General features: G+C 36.5%; 1 protein-coding gene across 1 annotated transcript in view; it reads right to left on the bottom strand.

The window, feature by feature from the left end:
- LOC127413273 (insulin-like growth factor 1 receptor) overlaps positions 1-22,397 on the bottom strand; it is a 139,531-nt gene that overhangs the window by 13,990 nt on the left and 103,144 nt on the right. Inside the window, exons 17-21 of the mRNA XM_051650271.1 lie at positions 19,083-19,312; positions 18,827-18,934; positions 18,355-18,514; positions 17,987-18,116; positions 12,040-12,174 (exon numbers count right to left, since the gene is read on the bottom strand). Of these exons, the coding sequence (XP_051506231.1) occupies positions 12,040-12,174; positions 17,987-18,116; positions 18,355-18,514; positions 18,827-18,934; positions 19,083-19,312 (763 nt within the window). The remainder of the gene's footprint in view (positions 1-12,039; positions 12,175-17,986; positions 18,117-18,354; positions 18,515-18,826; positions 18,935-19,082; positions 19,313-22,397) is intronic.

Genomic DNA, 22,397 nt, shown 5'->3' with positions numbered 1-22,397 from the left:
CTGTTCTTTGAGGTATGAGTGCTGGCAGTTACCAGCAACACACAAACACAAAGATGAAGTGAGCTAACTTGAAGCCAGACGCAACCTAACTCATTCCAAGCCAAAGAAAACCCTGAGCTTGGAGGCTCTCACAGATCAACAAATTGTACTTATATTTAGAGCACAACACCCACTGGCAGCATGTTAGTCTAAGTAGCTTTAAAATCCAAGACAAATAATGTCCGAATCAAAACAAATAATGGCAGATTTAAAAAACTGTTCAGTAAATACCATTAATTCTCAAGCTAATACAGACTGCCATTTCAATTCTTGTTTCAGCTTTGTAATGAGGCCACCTGCACACATCACACAGTAGGTGGCAGAATTTCTGTTTCTTGGTGTATGTCATTAAACCTCATATTTTCCCCCACATAATAATAATAATAATAATAAAAAAATTGTTGCAAGCAGCCATTACTAGGGATGCACAGATACCACTTTTTCTCTTCCGATCTGATTCCGATATCGGAAATCTCAGTATCAGCCAATACCGATCTCAAGCCAATACCAGTGTTGTTTTTTTTGCATAATCAGTTTAGAATATCTTTACATTATTGTGTGGAACTAATTGGGAGTATTCTTTAATATGTAAAGAAACACAAACCTCTAACTACACATTATTTCAATATAAATGTATAGCTTATTAAGAAACACTTTATTATTAACTAGTATACTGGATAATGTAGCAGCAATGTAATTTTTTTTATTATTTATTTATTTTTTATTTTTATGTCTCAACTTGCATCTGGACTTTAAAGGATTCAGATCTCTTTTTTGTTCAATTTAGTTGACTTTATCTAATTTAGTTCACTTTTCATTCACACAGTTATTTTTTGGAACCATTCAACTTAAATATTGTTATAAATTGTAAACAAATACTAATGATGACAATAACAATAATAATAATATATTTTTTTAATTAATATTATTATTATCGACTTTTAATTTTACTTTTAAATACAACAGTAATATATTTAAATTTTGCACTTTTTAAACCCTCACACTTTTATTTTGACATTCTAAACTCTCCAGGAAGTCCTGTGTGTGCTGTTTGTAGGCAAGTTCACAGTAGTTTATTCGCTTCTTATTCAAATTCTGGTAAAATGCTCCTCCGGTGCCGTTCTAAATGCATATTATAATTTAACCGAATTATTGAGTATCTACATCTGAGATGATGTTCTTGAGTAGCGCTCAAATATTGCGCACCGCTGTGAGGCTAAAAGTAGCCGCGAGTGCATCACCGGGGCCTATGCATGAGTTTGTGTCATTAGAGCAGCACCATTCACTAACGTGCTGGCGCTGTGCATGCTATATATTTACTTATTAAACACAGCCTTTTGTGATTCACAGAGCTATCACACGTCTTCAAGTGGCTTTGAATAAAATGCACGAGTCATATGAACTGCTTTAATGGTGTTTTTATGGTTCTTATATGTCATTTTTGGAGCTTGACAGTAACGAACATGACTAACACACAGTATCGGATTTGGATCGGGCTCGTCGGATCTAAAAGCTCAGTATCGGATCGGTGCATCCCTAGCCATTACGGGGCCAAGCACCAGCATGGTAACCGCTGCATAACACTAAACACAACCCAAAGATATCACAGAGCAAACACAGATAACATCTCCAGATTTAAATCCACAACTTTCTGTTCTAGAGTTCAGTGTGCTATCCACTACACTACACTACACAGAGTTGCCAGTCATCAAACAGACATACTGAACTTAGTGGAATTTTATATTCATGTAACTTTTCAACAAAGGGGAAAAAAACATGTGCTTGGGGAAAAGCCCAGCAACCATTCAGTAAACAGAATTCAAAATCTCTGATATGGCAAGCATTACACCATAGTAAGCACAACACATTGCATGAATAAGACATACAAAGCAACCCCACAATACTTCACAAGTCACCAAAAAAGTTAAACAGAATTGTTTCACATGTGCTAAAGAGACATACTAAGCTGAGAGTCAGCAGGTTTTGGATAAAAAATTTATTTAAAATGGTGGTGTGCTGATACCTTTCGATCTCCAAAGCACACAGGTATGGTGCACCTTACCTGTGGCCACACTGCCACAGCTGCTGAAGAAACAGACCAAGCTTAGAGTCAGCAGGTTTTATATAAAATAGCAAGTATTCAAAATGGTGGAGAGTCGATATGGCTAATATCAAACACAGCAGAAAGAAAGAAAGAACAGACCAATCATAATGTATTTTGTGAATATTCAAAATTTTGGAAGTTGCCTTAAGCTGGTCTCGAAACGGCAATCTTTTGATCTCCAGAGCACAAAGGCATGGCACACTAACCCCTGTGCCACATGTTTTACAGGTTTTGAAGAGATATACCAAGATGAGAGTCAGCATGTTTTAAATTAAAAAAGTATTCAAAAGGGTGGAGTGCTGATATCAATCACAGCAGAAAGAAAGAACAGACCAATCATAATGTATTTTGCAAATACTCAATTTTGCAAGCTGCCTCAAGCTGCTCTTGAACCAGCAACCTTTTGATCACCACAGCACACAAGTATGGTGCATCACACCACTGGACCACATTGCCACAGGTTTTACAGTTGCTGAAGAGACACACCAAGCTGAGAGTCAGCAAGTTTTGAATGAAAAAAAAAAAAAAATGGTGGAAAGTCAAAATGGCTGATATCAAACACAGCAGAAAGAAGAGACTGGTCATGATGTATTTAACTGATTAGCATGCTAGCTGATTAGCATGTTTGCATTTTTGCATTTTGATCAAATAGCCTTACAAATGTGTTTCTTAGCACATTAACTGATTATCATGCTAACCGATTAGCATGCTAAGCTAATGTTGCCCTACAGATAGCACTGTGATCAAATTGCCTTTTTAGACTGAAAATCCAACAGTTAACATGCTAACCGATTAACATGCTAAGCTATCATAGCATGTAGCATGATAACCATGCTAAACAGACCATGTTCTTTTGAACTACATGTGATCCTGTCTCCAAACTTCTCAATCTTTTCAAAACATAACACTCCCATATATATCAGAAGAACAACACTAAGACAAAGAAGAACAAAAAGTATACCTTCAAACAGAAATTATCTGTGATAAACCCTGCAACTATTCAGTAAACAATACAAAGATCTACAGTACAATATAATCTCAGCTCTAACTCTGGTCCAGCTGGGAATCGAACCCACATCCTTTCAAAACATAAATCAGTTTTTTAACACACTGAGTCACTCAGCTGACATGCCCACTGAGTGGCAAAAAGACTTCCCGAGGTTAGAGTCAGCACACAAGTGTGGGTTATGTTTTGAAATATACAGGTGGCATTGTCTCAAAACTTCTGAAGTATCATCAGGTCATGATGTCGATATTGCATACAATTTGCTTTGAAATCCGACAATGTATTTAAAAGATGTATAATTTTTTTAATAAATGTAAATACGGTGGAGAGGCAGTATGGCCAATATGGGAAAAACTGGTATAGTTGAAATCCACAGACACCAACCCTATGATTTTAGGACATACGGTTCAAAAGTTACGGGCAAAAAAAGCAGTGTGTATAACTTTTTGTATAATGTTTCAACAGTCAAATATTTTGGTGTGACATTTCAATTGCTTTGAGCACAGTTGCAAAATAAGAATTTTCTTAAGTTATGGCACCCCCTAGCATAAAAAATGAATGAAGCTCAGCATGTTACCTCAGTGTTCTCTTTTCTGTGTGTACAAATTTGTGTTACATTTGAAAATTGCGCTCACAAGATAATTAGTCCATTTTAGGCCATGCCCCAAAACGTATTTGTCATATCAAAATTCTTTTAACAACTTTTTGTTAGGAGGGTTTGGTGATAATATCTTAATCCTTTCAAAAGTTACAACCGTTTTAGTAAAATGAACACGCCCACTACGAATGTTTTGGCGTTTGATTTTTCAAACAATCCATAATAGTGGGAAAACAAAGGGGCGGAGCCAAAAACAGCTGGATCTTAAAAGATTCACCATGATGCAAGGAATCACAGGAAAACATTTTTGTTTCTAACCCTTACGTTTCTAGATTTAAGGCCCAAAATATTATTTTTTTGTTTTGTTTTGTTCACTATAGTGCCACCTATGGACTGTTTGAGCTGATTCAATGCGTACGGTGAGCCAGCCGGAGTACTACCATCCATGAATGTTTCAAGTCTCTAGGCCTTACGGCCCGGCCTGCACGATCAGTTATAGGGCAGAAAAATAACAATAAATATAGCTGCAAGCAGCAATTATCCGGGCCAAGTGCAGGGATGGCAAAAATGAGTGAAAATAGAATTTATTGTAAAGATTTTAGGCAAACTGTTTAAAAAGCAATGAATAGAATCACTTGTAATGTAATATACATTGTTTTTGGCATCAGCCAAAGAGTCTACCAATGACAATAGACTAAAATTATCAAAAGTTATCAGCATTTTTAGAAACATCATTATAATTTGATTACAAAATAAGTCTTAATGCAGCATGATACATCTTATCGTATTTCAATTATTTCATCAAAATACACACTCAGATAGATGTGAAATCTTTTTTTTTCTTCATTTCATAATAAAAGTGATACAACATTTAAATACAATCAATTAAAATTAAATTCCTTACAAAATGTTGCTAATGTATTCTTTAGTTGTCATATGAACAATCAGACAGTAAGTATACTGAAGAGCTAGTTTAGCCTGTTAACTGGCATCATCCCATATATGCTTTTTTAGCATTTTTTACAGTTGAAATCAGAAGTTTACATACACTTAGGCTGAAGTCATTAAAACTAATTTTTTTAACCACTCCACAGATTTCATATTAGCAAACTATAGTTTTGGCAAGACATTTAGGACATCTACTTTGTGCATGACACAAGTAATTTTTCTAACAATTGTTTACAGACAGATTGTTTCTCTTTTAATTGACTATATCACAATTCCAATGGGTCAGAAGTTTACATGCACTAAGTTAACTGTGCCTTTAAGCAGTTTGAAAAATTCCAGAAAATTATGTAAAGCCTTTAGGCAATTAGCCAATTAGCTTCTGATAGGCTAATTGTACCGTGGATATAATTTAAGACCTACCTTCAAACTCAGTGCCTCTTTGCTTGACATCATGGGAAAATCAAAAGAAATCATCCAAGACCTCAGAAAACAATTGTGGACCTCCACAAGTCTGGTTCATCTTTGGGAGCAATTTTCAAATGCCTGAATGTTTCACGTTCATCTGTACAAATAATATTACACAAGTATAAACACCATGGGACCACGCAGCCATCATACCGCTCAGGAAAGTGACGCATTCTGTCTCCTAGAGATGAACGTAGTTTGGTGCGAAAAGTGCAAATCAATCCCAGAACAACAGCACAGGACCTTGTTAAGATGCTGGAGGAAACAGGTAGACAAGTATCTATCTCCACAGTAAAATGAGTCCTACATCGACATAACCACTGGTTGGTTGTATGTAAACTTCTGACCCATTGGGAATGTGATGAAAGAAAAAAGCTGAAATAAATCATTCTCTCTACTATTATTCTGACATTTCACATTCTTAAAATAAAGTAGTGATCCTAACTGACCTAAGACAGTGAATGGTTTCAACGATTAAATGTCAGGAATTGTGAAAAACTGTGTTTAAATGTATTTAGCTAAGGTGTATGTAACTACTGACTTCAACTGTATGTTTATTGGACTATATTACCTTCATATCTGACTTTAATCTAGACAAACCTTATATTTTTCGAAAGCTACAAGTCTCTAGCTTCGAAATATGCCCACTGTTTTGCGATCTGAATGACATCTACAGAAATGCTTTAAAATACTGAGTGGATTTTAAAACATGCAACATGTGAGCGGTATTAATTATCTTTTATATCTTCTGGTTTTGATCCAATCGGATGATGGCAGGAAATTCAAGCATACAATCCATGGTAAATGTCCACGACTGAAAGTAGACTTGACCATTTTATCCAAAACAGCGAAAATTTAGGAAAAAAACGACTGATCATCCTTTGCTTGCGTCATCACGTAAATTCAAATGTCTATTATCAATAAAATATTGATTATAAAAATTATTTCATCATTCAGCATCGAGGTCTTGAGGTCTCTGCTATTCCGGTGAAACGTCCGTCTTGTTTGAGCCCACCCATGAATCTCTCTGTAATTCAAAGGTGGAGCTGACAATCAAACCAGATCAATGGCTCCATGGCCTCTCCAAAATGCGCATTGGCAGTTTCAGTGAACAGATGCAGCCAATGGATTACTAATCAAGATTTGATTGACAGGCCATGTAGCCATTGGTATGACATTTCTATGGTTACAGGGGTTGGCCTTACTCAGTCCAGAACAGAGATATCATCCTAGTGTTTTTGTTTGGATAGAGAACCTAAGGTCACGATTACCAGAGGTGGGTAGAGTAGCCAAAAACTGTACTCAAGTAAAAGTACAATTACTTTAAAAAATAATTACTCAAGTAGAAGTAAAAGTGCTAACATAAATAATTACTTGTGTAAGAAAGTATCCAATTAAAAGAGTACTCAAGTACTCAGTTGACTTCCTTTCCTCTGCAGAACATGCATTAAGTTTTTTAGAAGAATATTTCAGCTCTGTAGATCAGTACAATGCAAGTGAATGGGTGCCAAGATTTGTATGCTCCAAAAGCAAATTCAGGCAACATAAAAGTAATCCATACTACTCCAGTGGTTAAATCCATATCTTCAGAAGTGATATGATAGGTGTGGGTGAGAAACAGATCAATATTTAAGTCATTTTTTGCTAGAAGTTCTTCTCCCAGCCCATCAAGGTGCTATATGCAGAAAAGAATGTGAATTATCAAAAACACAAAAAGAAAAATGTGAAAGTGATCTGTTTCTCGTCCACACATTCTCATATCACATCACTTCTGAAGATATGGATTTAACCACTGGAGTTTTATGGATTACTTTTATGTTGACTTATGTGATTTTTATTTTTTTGCTTTAAAATGTTGGCACCCATTCACTTGCACTTTATGGACTAAAAGAGCTAAGAAATTCTTCTAAAAATCTTCATTTGTGTTCTGCAGAAGAGAGGAAGTCATACACATCTGGGATGGCATAAGGGTGATTAAATGATAAAATAATTTTCATTTTAGGGTGAACTATCCCTTTAAGGGCTCTTGTCAAATCTGGATGAATTTGTCAATAAGAAGAGAGGTTTGGAAACCTTTCTAGTAATTATTATTGTGAAAATGTGAACAATGTCCCACGGGGCAATATAAACCAAAGCAAGATCATTTTTTATTAATGCCTACTTTCGCTATTTCATAGCTTGTAGTTGTTAGTTCAATGTAATTACAGTTTTCAGTGTCAAAAGATTTTAATCATTAGTTCTGCACAGCAGTACCGCCACTCCCTAAACGCAGAGTTCACAGCCTGTGAAATGCTGTCTGTTCGCACTCCAGTTGTCAATAACGCGATCGGCAGAGCAAAAGGCATTTACACTTAACGTGGATTTTTACATGGATTTATACAGTTAATCCGCCCAAAGTAGCTGCAATAGTTTCCAGTATCCCTGCGAGGGTGTGGGGTAAATGCGTAAATACTGCTTATGACATTCGGGATGCAGGACAAAGTGCACTGATATATTGCTGAAGATTTAAAAATTTACATTTAAACTGATGTCACAAGAGCCCATATTTACAGAATCACCCTGAAAATGACCATCACCAAGTCACAGAAAAGCCTGCGTTATCATTAGAGCCAAAACTTACCTCAACGTGCTGCCTTAAGTTGGAGCTGCAATTTTAATCTTGAAATATCCATTGACGGTGTTAAATGAAGGCATTGCATGACGAAACTATTCTTTTTTTTTTACTGTGCAGAGCAAAGAAAGTGTTTCACTTAATTAGAAGAGCACGATGCTGCAGCAGTGATGGACTTGGCTTGAGTGACAATCTGTGTGCGTGCAGCTGTTTGAACTTCCGCTGTCGTAAAACTCCCATTCAGTAATCTCTCAATAAATTACACATTAATTAAAATGAAACCCAATAATGTAACGGCAGGAACGCCGCCCACTGTAACGAAGTAAAAGTACAAAAATTTCATTAGAAATTTACTTGAGTGAGAGTAAAAAGTACCCACTTTTAAACCTACTCTAAAAGTACCCACCTCTGACCATTACGCTCTGAGCTTTCTTCATGTTTCTGATGACCAATTGGAGCCCAAATCTAACATTTTAGCTGCTTCTTTCAATGGATCTATGCAAAAACAGTACAATCTAGCTAGATTTGAGTACTTTGGAATAAGTTCCATGCAGTTTTGAGGAGTAATAAACACCAAACAGGCAGGAGCGCATATTCTGTGTTTGGACTCATAGGGGTGGGCACGAGTACTCGAACGTGGCAGCAATGATCAATCATGAAAACGATGATCAATGGTGACCATGCATGATGAGGCTTTTCACTTAATTAGAAATTCAGTGACAATTACCTGACAACTAAACACAAACGTGTCAAAGAGGGAGCTTATTTTTAATTTTGAGATTGATTATGTTGTGGTTTTGAGGGGTACATTGATTGTCAGAGACATCTCATAGCAACAGAACTTATACGACGCTAGAATGCTATTGTTATGATAATCAAAACAAAAAGAGTGTAATTAACCATGTTTTGAACACCTGTCTCTGCAAAACATTTGCTAAACACATTTTATTGTCATTTAATGCAAGAACTTTGACACGTTAATGGATATTATTCAATAAAAGTGAATGTTTGTCACTGACTGTAAACCTCCCTGCCCTAAGTGACGTAACACACACATGCATCTCATCGAAATGAAGATTTCCACACCAGTTTCCAAGTTAGAAGTCTGACATAAAGTGTCATTCCGTTGCACTTTCCCCAGTTGAAAGGTGGAAATTCAGACTCTCTGAGTTGAATGGAATGCTTCATGAATCATTACAGCAACAACAATACGGAGCATCGTGGCTTTCCCTCAGGAGCGAACACTTGGACACACACACACACACATACACACACACACACACACACACACACACACACACACACACACACACACACACACACCAGGCGCGTGTGGCAGTGGACTCAATGCATATGCAGCAGGCGAGTGTTTCAAACAGCTAGACAGAGTGCAGCTAAATAGAACAGAATGCAGCATCTTCAAAACTGAAAGCGATTTGAAAATAGATGGTTCAGACAGTCACGAAAAAAACTGGTGTGCGCTTACTAAGATTACTACGGTAACCTGAAGGAAAAACAGACAGACGCACGTTGTGCCCATTCTTTCATCGAGTTGGGCAGCGAACCTTCACATAATGACAACATATGATGCATTATATTTTGATTATGCAATCTTTTGTACATTTTGTAACAGATTATTTTATAACAGCCTATAAAAATGAATAGACTATACACTGGAACAACAAGACGCAATTCAGCAGCCAAAGACATCTGTCAGACATGTTATTATATATACAGTTATGTACATGTCATTGCCCCTCGAGTACTGGAGTAGACAAAATGACCAAAAATGCCCATCCCTAGCAGCTAAAGGGCTAAAGCTAAATGCACAGGCGCTGATCAGTGTGAATGAATGGGCTCTTTGGATAATTTATTATTTTATTTGTTGGTGTAAACAAACTATCATATAATTTATGGCAAAAAAATATATGTTTGTTAGAAATGTGAATAATTACTGGCTTCCACTGCTAACAATACTTACACTGTAACCATGCATTATAAATATAATTATAATAATTATAATCAGTAATGAATTTTATATAATATTTTGCAATAAAATAGTGTGTCCTTATGTGGTTTGAGTGGTGTTTCTGAAATTAGTTTTTCAAAAAATTTCTGAAATTACTTTTCACTCTTCTGATTTCATCCTTGGCCACTTTAATAAAATAAAAGTTAAAGTGCATTGCATTTTCATTTAAATAAACTTAAACTTTAAGTTTTGCAGTCTCTGAGAAACTTTAACTGATTTCACTTGCACAATAATCTCCCAAATGTCTTCTTTAAAAAGAGTCCATAAATAGGTCTGTAGACCCAGGCATTAAAATCAGAGTATGTCACTCTTGGAACAATGGAGCTTTGATGTCATCTTATGGCCACATTTCATACTGCGTCTACAATAATTCTAAGTAATCTGGCATTTTATAACTTATTTTACTTTACCAAAATTAGGTCTCTAGTCCCAAGCATTCAAAAGTAAAGTTGAAAATGTAATTTTCTGGTAAATGCTAAAAAAGGGGAATGTCAGTGAGAGTAAAGAAATGCAGTGCAGTGAGTCAGATGTTCATTTATTAACTGTTCTGGGCTGTGTTTCTCAAAACCATCATTAGTGTAAGTTGATTGAAGGTACCATAGGCACCAATGGTCTTTAAGAGCAACTTGGGCTAACTATGCTTTTGGTTAACACAGTCCTGAGTGATTCCATTAATTTAGTTGAATGATTTATCAGACTGAATCAATATGCAAGTTTGTGAGTAAGAGTGAATTATGGCGATGCTATAGAGGCGTTGCTATAAAGTAATTTCTTCAATTTGAGTAAATTTAGTGGAATGAGTGAAAATGACAACAAGAAAGAAGTGTTTTTTGGTATTATTTGGTGATACATGTTTTTTCAGTGTTGTTACAATCAGTTTACACTGCAAGCTCACAAAAACTTTTGATTAGGATGGTCTGAAGATGATCTGAGCAAAATTTGGTGAAAATTTGATTATTGCTGTGGGAGGAGATCGAAAAAGTAGGTTTTCAATTAAATTAATAATGGCTGACAGGAAGTTTGGCCAACCGTGACAAATGTGGTATCATTGAACTCGGCTTGACCTAAGGAATCTATCAATACCAGTGTCATAACAATAGGCTAAAATTATCAAAAGTTATTAGCACTTTTATATATTTCATTATATTTTTTTACTACAAGGTGGCACTGTCCTGAAACTTGTTGAGCACCTTCAGGGCACTGTGCCGATGATACATACAGAGTTTCGTAACAATACGCCAATGCGTTTTACAACAAAATTAAAAATGGCCGATGCCCAAAATGGTCGACATAGGCAAAACTGGTATCATTCGACACGGTATGCCCCACAGAATCTAAAGAGTCCAGTTTCATGATTTTAGGACAAACCATTCAGAAGTTATAAGTAAAAATAGCAATTTTTTATATCTCCTGACCCACAGGGGGCACTGTGCTGAAAGGCTGCAGTTCCACTCAGGGCATGATGGCTATGACGAATACCAAGTTGTGTCATAATCAGTCAAAACGTTGTGGAGATACAGCCTCAAATTCAATTTGCTGCGTTCTCCGTTGAATTTGTTGAAGCACAATTCAAAAATGGTTTGGTCTATCAAAATTCTTTTAATAACTTTTTGTCCGGAGTATCTCTAGTTGACACACGGCAATTTCCATGCAAATCGGACGTACGGCCTAGGACGAGTTTGAAAAAGTAGGTTTTTCTGAAAATTCAAAATGCCGGATAATCTAGCCGGTGGAAACTGGAACCATGGTATGCTTTTGATTCGGCATGAGCTCAGGAATCAGGGAGAAATTTTCTCTCTAGGACTTACGGTTCAAAAGTTATTAGCATAAACATGAGTGAAACTTTGAACTATTGGTGGCGCTAGAGGGTTTGAGATAAAGACTCCAAATTTGCTATGGTATCACTTCAGACTACCCTCTACCTGTGCAAAATTTCATAACATTCCATAACCATTCCATTTCATAACATTGCATATTGAACTCTGTCACTCAAACGGCTGTAAAGCAAAATATCAGCATGCATTACAGTGATAAAAATGTTTTTTTTTTTTCCTTACAGTATGTACGTTTGATGTAATGAGAAGTGCTTGATTGTCATGCAAATAATGCACAATCGTCCAAAAATAGGCTTTTTTTGCAATCCTGTAAACTATGACCCAGACATGTTCTTGTGAGATTCATCGTTTTACAACAACTCTGTTGAAGACTACCAAGTAGAAATAGATGAGAGGAGACTTACAACATATCAGGGCAGTTATCTGGTTTGTCGAGCAGTCCTCCCTCCATGACAAACCGCAGTACCTGCTCATTGGACAAGCCCTGATAGGGCTGCTCGGCAAGGGTGGCGATTTCCCACAACACCACTCCAAAGGACCTGCCCACAGAGGAAAAAGACAGGTTGGTATATATCTATATTGGTACAGAGTGACAAAGTGTCAACATAAGCTGGCTATAAAAGAACAAGCATCATCATGTTACTCTATCACTTTCTTTAACACTTAAAAGAACAACGCCACTAATAATTTCTGAAAGTTAAGCCAAATTACTGTATTTACACATAAAAATGGTCTTGCTGCTAAAAGCATTCTCTGAAGACATTTTCTCAAGAAATATACTGTAAATCTTTTTTTTTTTTTTTTTTTTTTTACACTTCCTATGAATTGTCTTGAATGAAAAGTCTTGATCAATAGAATTGCTGATTGGATTATACACATTCCATTTAAAATTATGAACAAATTAATCAAGATTAATCATGGTAAATGGTGCATTAAAACAACAATTAAAATATAATCATAATTATAATTACTTTATACTTTGTCTCAAAGAATTTGAAAAAAATTGGTTAGTCATCATTAATTTTAATTATTTAAATATGTATATGTTAAAATATCCTTTAGTAGACACATTCTGTTCCTGTTGCTGACGGCATGCTGCACGAGTGTTTGTAGCTTGCTAGCCTGCTTAGCATTGCTTATTCTTATACGTTCATCTTTTGAACTAATAATACTTAATATGACACAGTCAGATATAAATATCTTTTGCCCTTGCTACTGTATATAGATCACCCGGGCCTTACTCTGGTTTCCTTGGTGAATTTGCAAATTTTCTATCAGATCTAGTAGTTAATGTATATAGAGCTTTATTTGTTGGTGACTTCAACATTCACATAGATAATGAAATTGACACATTGGGATTAGCATTTATTGATATTCTCAACTCTCTAAAGAGTCAGACAAAATGTGACCGGACCAACTCATCGCCATAATCATACGCTAGATTTAATTCTGTTGATACTATTGAAATTCTACCGCAGAACGTTGACATCTAAGATCATTACTTCCTCTCTTTTTTGTTGCAATTAGCTAATGTCACTCAATCTACACCACGCTATCGTTCAGGTAGAACTTTTCTTTCGACCATTAAAAGATAGCTTCACTAATAATCTTCCAGAATTGTCTCACATACTCAGTAAGCCAAAAAGTTTAGAAGAACTTGATGTAATAACAGAAAGTATAAATACAGTCTTCTCTAGCACTATTGACAGTGTCGTCCCCCTTCAATTAAAGAAAAAAGCCTCGCACCATGGTACAATGATCACACTCATGCTCTCAAGAGAGCAGCTCGGAAAATGCAAGTGGAAGAATTCTTAATTAAGAGGTATTTCGTGGTGCATGGAAGGATAGTGTCTGTAGCTACAGACAGGCACTAAAAGCTGTCTGGTCTGCATATTTTAGCAAACGCATGGAAAATAACCACAATAATCCTAGGTGTTTATTCAGTACTGTGGCTAAATTGGTTAGGAATAAAGCATCGACTGAAAAAGATATTCCGTCGCAGTACAATAGTAAAGAATTTCTTTACTGATAAAATTGAAATAATCAGAAATAAAATTGGAACTATGTAATCAATTGTCACAGCACCTCAGAAAACAGTGTCTCATAATTTTGCTCACGAGCAACTTCAATCCTTCGCTGCCATAGGTCATGAAGAGCTAACAAAATTTATCAAAAAATCAAAAGCCACAACATGTATGTTAGATCCAATACCAACTACGCTTTTAAAAGAGGTATTCCCAGTAATCTCAGAACCTCTTCTTAATATTATTAACTCCTCGCTATCCTTAAGACATGTCCCAAGAAACTTTAAAATGGCAGTTATCAAACCACATATAAAGAAGCCACAGCTTGATCCTAGAGAATCGGCTAATTAGAGACAGATTTCAAATCTACCATTTATGTTGAAAATCCTAGAAAAGGTAGTGTCCTCCCAACTATGTTCATTTCTACAGAGAAATGGAATATATGCAGAATTACAGTCAGAATTTAGGCCCCATCACAGTACAGAGACTGCACTTATCAGAGTTACAAATGACTTGCTCTTAACATCTGATCGCAGCTGCATTTCTCTTCTAGTGCTTTTAGATCTTAGTGCTGCCTTCGACACGACAGATCACCACATTCTCTCGAGTAGGCTGGAGAATTATGTTGGCATTAGTGGACTTGCATTAGCATGGTTTAGGTCCAATTTATCAGAACGCTACCACTTTGTATGTGTAAACGAGGAATTGTCAAATCAAACAAAAGTATGGAGTGCCACAGGGATCAGTTTTAGGACCTCTGCTTTTCTGCTTATACATGCTTTCCCTGGGAGATATTATCAGGAATCATGAAATAAGTTTCCACTGTTATGCCGACGATACCCAACTTTATATTTCTTCTAAACCTAACAAAAATTCACAATTCTTCAAATTAGCAGAGTGCATCAATTAAATCAAAGATTGCATGGCCAGAAATTTCCTTCTACTCAATTCCAACAAAACAGAGGTACTAGTGATTGGACCAAAAACCTCTAAAAATAAGCAGCTAAAATAATTTGACTCTCGATGGATGTACTGTTATGTCATCTTCTACAGCAAAGAGCTTAGGTGTTATATTTGATACCAATCTGTCCAAATCTGTTATTTTTCTCCATTAACCAACATCTTATGGAGTTGTGTGTTCCTTGCCACAGTCACCTTCATCTTGCTCACAGGGGTTCTAAATACAATTATTATTTAATTTCTATACACAATTTAAAATCATATTTAATCAAACTACACAATGACCACTCTAAGACTCTATAGATATTACAGTTTAATTTTCTTTAATGCATGATTTCCTGTAAAGCTGCTTTGAAACGATGTGTATTGTGAAAAGCACTATACAAATAAAAATTACTTAAAATAAAAAATTGACAGGTATAAATCTTTAATAAATGTGTAAGTTTACATGCTATACAATCAGTGGAAAAGCTGTAATTAAAAGTTGGGCAAAATATTCTACCTTTTTAATAATAGTTAAAAGTTTTATCATGCTTTATTGGCAACATAAACGTAAATTGCCAAGGCATTATAGGACACTATACATACAGATATAAAACAAATTGAATGCTGAAGTTTAATTAGCTGAAGTTTAAATCTTAAAACTATTATTTTTTCTGGCTGCCGTTCAGTCTCTTTTGCGCACACGCTGGGTCTATGTCACATGGTTTCCCTTTTGACACTGGTTCAGATGACAGTGAGAGAGTTTTTCTGGTGATGCGAAGAGATACGGCAGCTTGCCCGTATCTCTCCCACACCTGGCTCACCACTTGCAAGTGAAGTCTCTATTCTTGTGCAGTAAATACACTTCGGTGTTTATTATTCCCGGCACATGCGTTGCATGTAATGAATAAGCCTGTACTGCTCCACACAATCAGTTTCTGTGTTAGGATTTGCAGTAGAGTCGAGCCTGTACCTCCTTGAAATTTATATATGCCAATTTTAGCCACAGGAAGTGGGGAAAAACATCAGTGAAGTTTCAAGAAGAAAAAACAAAAAACAAAAAAACAGATATGCAATTATGCGTTAATTTCTGCAATTAATAATTGACTATTTAAGGCATTAAAAGGAATTAACATTGTAAATTCACTTCCACTTCCACTTGTTCTTGTCATAATCGGATAGCTAGCTGATCAGTAAAAACACAATTGACCAAGTATATATAATCCCCTAAGAATGTGAGAACAAGTAGCATGTTGCTAAGCTAACGACTGAAAACTCTAAGCAGCACAAAATATAATGTTTCAAGTAGTATTGTTTTCTATTAATACTTAATGAACGGAATCTGAATATAGTAGTTATACTGTTTAAAATTGACATTTCCCTTGACTGTCTGCAACCTTGCTCATGGCATTGCATTATGGGATTGCCTTCCTACAAAAGGTATTTGTTGTTTTTCTTTGCAAAAAAACAAAAACAAAAAAAGACCTATAGTAGTATGTATGCCTTTAAATAGCATAATTATTAATTATATCTTATTATCAATTACATATAATTTAAAGGTGAAACATTTCTGTTTATGTTGCACTGAAACCTAGTGGGGTAGCGGCAACATCACGCAAAAAAACACAATGTCATTGTAAAAATGCACAATTCGCAGTCGGCTATTATTAAATTTTTTGCAAGTGAAAGCGTCCAATTTCAAGGGAATATTGAGATAAAGCGAGCAATATTTGGCTGGTCGTATGATCTCAATATGGTGGTGCTCATGAATGTTTGCCCAGCTCCATATGTAGAATAAAGCAGCCTTTTCTCTTTGTCTTATACAAGTGTAAATTTTTCAAAAATACATTTCCACTATTACGATTTCTTCCATATAAAATTGTAACGATTATAAAAAAACAAAAAAATAAAAAAACTGCATGCACTCATAATCATATATATAGAAATGTTTCTACTCAGGTGGGCAAAGGGTCCACCTAATAGAAATTAGCAGGAACATTTCTTACAAGAGTTTGGAATATACATTACAGTATATGTATCTGTGTGAGTGCAAATATGCTAAGTGCATCTTGAACTAAAGCTGAGGCCAAGATGTTCTGATCTCATCTACTTTAACAAAGGAATTTTGCAATGGTACATTTGTAATTATTAGCATCACACTACTCGACTTGTCAGAAGTTTACCAGACATTCCTTATTATCAAGGCCATACTGTGACCCTGGCAAAACAGACATGAAAGGTGAACTGTTAGTGCTGACACTCCAAACACCTGCAAGGAAACTTGAGGACACTGTAATTAAGTCCAATCCTCTTCCGGAACAGGGAGTTCTCAGTTCTGATCCTTTACAAAAGATTTAAGCACAAACCTCCCAGACCAAACAGCTACTTATCATGACACGGGAGGACGAATTGGCTCGAGATTCCTCGAGGCTCTGGAATGCCGCTCATATCAGCCGCAGCTGTTGCAGTTTCCGGAAAAACGTGGTCTAGACTCCCCGAGGTTTTCTTTGAAAGTTTGTCAAATGAGACTAGCATATGAGGGAAATGTTTTCTAGCTCATATGAGGCCTGATGAGGCTTGATTCCTAGCTTCATTTCAAATATATGGAAAGACGTTTCTCCTCATTTCCTACCGCATAAACATATGCGCCATGTAATGGAAAATGTGTTGAGCTGTGCAAGTGTGGTTTTTATTTCTCGTTCAGCTGGCTGAGGCACTGGAGTGGTCACTGCGGCAGTCTTTGTTCAAATACAGATGCCTAAGAATCGTTCTTATAGTTGCAGTTTAAAGGATTAGTTCAGCCAAAAATGAAAATTCTCTCATTATTTACCCAACCTCAAGTTGTTCTAAACCCCTGTGACTTACATTCTTCTATGGAACACAAAATAAAGAATGTACCCAAAAATTTACCATAAAAGTATCATCGAAGTGGTCCACACAGCTCATGCTCTGTATTTCAAGTCTTCTGAAATGGTTCACAGCTCACTAGAAGTTTATCGTATGGCTTCAGAAGACTTGGACTGTAGCACAGGTTTTGTATGGGGCACATTTATAGAACGTTTAAGGAGCTTTCGTACCCTTTTTGAAGCTTAAAAACCTCAGTCCCCATGGGGATTAACTGAACAGAAAGAGCAACCACTACAATCTTCAAAATTTCTCCTTGTGTGTTCAACGTAAGAATAAAAGTCATACGAATGTGGAAAAACATGAGGGTCAGTAAATGATGACAGAATTCTCAATTTAAGCTGAATTATTCTTTAAATAAAATTGCGAACCAATGTTCCCTAACACACTGAGCATTTCACGTCTTGGTTCATTTTTCTGTTATTCTAATATCATATAAACATACACACACTGATTCTCTGTAGTTTACTTGAAAGCTTACCACACATCAGACATGGTGGTGAATACTCCATCTTTGAGGGACTCCGGAGACATCCACCGCACCGGCAGCAGTCCCTTGCCTCCTTTTCTGTAGTAATCGGTCTCATAAATGTCCCGTGTCATGCCAAAATCTACAGATTAAGGACAAATGAGGTAATATTACTCAGTTTCCATAGTTTTACTTGAGATTTAGCCAAACAAAATGAAGAATATATACAGAAATATTACATTTTCAACTAAATGAAGAACATATATTCCTGTACTGCAATTCATTGTTTAATTTATTAAAGAAGAAACCCATGATTAAATCAGTCATGACTCAATTGAATCTGATGTGCTAAAATCGAATGTTGTCGTTTCATCACATACCACCAATTTTGACTGTAAAGTCCTTGGCCACCATACAATTCCTGGCTGCCAAGTCTCTATGAACAAACTTGTTGGCATTGAGGTAAGCCATGCCATCCGCAATCTCTCCTGCCATCTGGATCATCTTCTTCAAGGGTGGTAAAGGCAGACTGGAGGTGCTCTGAGGAAGGAGGAAGAGGTGAAGATGGAGATTGAAAAAAATTGTAGGAGAAAATCGACTAGAAGCTTTTTCCAAAGACTGTAGAGAGTGGCTCATTTTGGCAAAGAAATCAATCATGAATGTGAGCACAGAAGATTAATTCTTATTCATGGAAGTCTCTCAATTATGCAATACATTTTTACTAAACTTCCAGGTGGCAATTCTTAACTTGCTGGAATTTAATATAATGGTTTGGAAAAATTTGGTCTGCTTAGCCAAATCCATGGAAGTTTTAATGATGCAAAGTTGTCAAATGTGTGTGTCTGTATTTACCTCTTTGGATCGTAGTGAGCGTAGATAACTCTTTAGATCTCCTTGTGTCATTAGCTCCATGATTACAAGGGTGGGCTGTCCCTGCGAGACCACACCCAGTAGACGCACCTAAACCAATCACAAAAGGCATCACAGGTTTAGCACAACTAACCAGTCATCAACTGTTAATATTATTAGACAATATCAAAGGCTCTGTTACGCCAGCACTATAAACATTTAGAGTTTCGGATAATATTTTGCATGTGCTTTGACTAACCACATGGTGACAGTTGAACTCCTTCATTACGGAGGCTTCATTGAGAAACTCAATGCGTTCGTTCATGCTTGCCGACTCGTTGACTGTTTTGATGGCCACTTTGGTTTCTGGCTCGTCCTTGACGACACCCTTGGCAATGCCCTCGTACACCATACCAAACGATCCTTGCCCAAGCTCTCTACACATTGTGATTTTCTCTCGCTCAACTTCCCATTCGTCTGGCACATACACTGCAAACATTAATTACAAAAAAAGTTCATCACAAAGTTGTATGTTTAACAAAATATTTAAAAATGTCAAGTGCATGCAAAGTGTGCCCATCTGTTTTAGATAGGTTCACACTGAAGCCATAGACTGACATGGGCACAAATGCGTGTAACAATTGCAGAGTAAAATTTCCAAACAGTTCTTGGAACAAATTGATTTCAGTTTATCTATTTTGGCATGAAGAAATAAGTCACTAGAGGCCATACAGTGTCTATAGAAAATCATCATATCCCTTTTGAAGTCACATTTTTTTTTATATTACAGCCTGAAATCAAAACTGATTTTGAAATCTAACAGATTCAAAAATGTATAAAAGATAAAAAAAAAAACTAGAATAACAGGGTTTGAAAAGTGATCAAACCCCTGGATTTAATACTTCACAGAGCTACCTTTTACTTTAATGAAAGCCATCAGTCTGTTGGATACGTCTCTACAAGATTCACGCACCTACACTGCCGGCCAAAAGTTTGGAATAATGTACAGATTTTGCTCTTATGGAAAGAAGTTGGTACTTTTATTCACCAATGTGGCATTCAACTGATCACAATGTATAGTCAGGACATTAATAACGTGAAAAATTACCATTACAATTTGAAAGAAAATGTTCAGAACTTCTTAAACTACTTCAAAGAGTTCTCATCAAATAATCCTCCACGTGCAGCAATAACAGCCTTGCAGATCCTTGGCATTCTAGCTGTCAGTTTGTCCAGATACTCAGGTGACATTTCACCCCACGCTTCCTGTAGCACTTGCCATAGATGTGGCTCTCTTGTCGGGCACTTCTCACGCACCTTACAGTCTAGCTGATCCCAAAAAAGCTCAATGGGGTTAAGATCCATAACACTCTTTTCCAATTATCTGTTGTCCAATGTCTGTGTTTCTTTGCCCACTCTAACCTTTTCTTTTTGTTTTTCTGTTTCAAAAGTGGCTTTTTCTTTGCAATTCTTCCCATAAGGCCTGCACCCCTGAGTCTTCTCTTTACTGTTGTACATGAAACTGGTGTTGAGTGGGTAGAAATCAATGAGGACATGCGAGGCGTCGATTTCTCAAACTAGAGACTCTGATGTACTTATCCTCTTGTTTTGTTGTACATCTTTCCTTCCACATCTCATTCTGTCCTTGTTAGAGCCAGTTGTCCTTTGTCTTTGAAGATTGTAGTGTATACCTTTGTATGAAATCTTCAGTTTTTCCTCAAAACAATGATTGACTGACGAGTTTTTAGAGAAAGCTGTTTCTTTTTTGCAATTTTTGACCTAAGACATGCCAGTCTATTGCATACTGTGGAACTCAAACAAAAATAAAGACAATGTTAAATTTAATTTAATGAACCAAATAGCTTTCAGCAGTGTTTGAAATAATGGCAAGTGATTTTCAAGTACCAAATTAGCAATTTAGCATGATTACTCAAGGATAAGATGTTGGAGTGATGGCTGCTGAAAATGAGGCCTGTCTAGATTTGATCAAAAATGACTTTTTTTTTCTTCAAATAGTTATGGTGCTGTTTTTTTACATCAGTAATGTCCTGACTATACTTTGTGTTCAACTGAATGCCACTTTAATTCACCAAAGTACAAATTTCCTTCCGAAACAGCAAAATCTGTACATTATTCCAAACATTTGGCCGCCAGTGTAGATTGGGGAATATTTGCCCATTCTTCCTTGCAGAATTGTTAAGAGTTCAGTCAAACTGCGGGGTGAGCGTTGATGGACTGCTCTCTTCAAGTCCATTCACAGGTTTTGTATTGGATTTAGGTCAGGGCTCTGACTTGGCCACTCAAGGACTTTGATCTTCCTATACTTAAGCCAATGTGTTGTTTTGTTGGCGGTGTGTTTAGGTCATTGTGGTGCTAAAAGGTGAACCACCTGCCCATTTTCGGTTTTCAAGCAGAGGGCCACAGATTTTCCTCAAAAATTTGGGTGTACATGGCAGCATCCATTTTCCCTTCGATTATGACCAATAGCCCAGTCCCCGCTGAAGAAAAACACCCCCACAAAATGCTTCACAGTAGGTATGGTATGTTCTAGGTGGTGTGATGTGTTTGGTTTTCTCCAAATATTGCGCTAGGAGTTCAGTCCAAAAAGTTCAGTTTTTGTCTCATCTGACCACAAAACCTTTTGCCACATGGCATCAGAATCCTCCAAGTGTTTTTTCACAAAGTGCAAACGAGACTTAAGTGTGTCACTTTTTCAGAAGAGGCTTCTCTCTTACCACCCTGCCATACAGGCCAGCTTTGTGTAAAGCTTTAGAGATTGCTGTCACATGAACAGACCGATCAATCTCAGCCATTAGTGCTTATAAATCCTTAAAAAGTTGCCTTTGGCCTCTTGATAGCTTCCCTGATCAATATAATCCTGGCATGGTGATCCACTTTGGATGGACGGCCCGATCTAGGCAAGGTTTTGGCGGTGCCATGCGCTTTCCACTTAATAATGCTCTGAACAGTACTCAGAGGGATAGAAACCTTTAAAATAGCTTTTTACCCTTCCTCTAACCTGTGCCTTTTCACAATTTTATCCCAGAGCCATTTTAAAAGCACCTTTCCAACCATTGTGAATTCTTGAATTCATTACCTTGCACTACAAGTAAAGGAATCCCCATGGAACAGATGGTTTTATTCTGAAGTAATCAAAACCACTGCTATTGATGTCAGGTGGGGGCCAATTAGCCAGGTATGTGGTCTGAAAGGTGACTGGTTGCACCTGAGCAAGTTTGTAATGGTTACTCTTAGGGGGGTGATTACTTATCTAAATCAAGTATTTTACCAATTTATTTTTAATTGTTCAGATTTTTTTTTCATGTTATTTTCACTTTGATGTTGAAAGTTATAATGTGTAAATACAGCTGGAAAAGGTTAGGTTAAATGTATTTAAATTTCCAGGGTGTAATGTGAAATAAGGAATATAAAATAGGTATGATGACTTTCTATAGGCATTGTACATTACAGTGATTTTACCATGGTTAAGGTGTGTTTTTACGCACGGCATTAAGTGAAGACTCAACCTGGAACTTTAAAATATGGCTTTTATAAAACAATGTCAACTGGAATA

This window comes from Myxocyprinus asiaticus, chromosome 2, assembly GCF_019703515.2.
Source record: "Myxocyprinus asiaticus isolate MX2 ecotype Aquarium Trade chromosome 2, UBuf_Myxa_2, whole genome shotgun sequence".
NCBI lineage: Eukaryota > Metazoa > Chordata > Actinopteri > Cypriniformes > Catostomidae > Myxocyprinus > Myxocyprinus asiaticus.
Note: the sequence above shows the minus strand (reverse complement) of the source record. Positions and strands in the feature narration are given on the sequence as shown.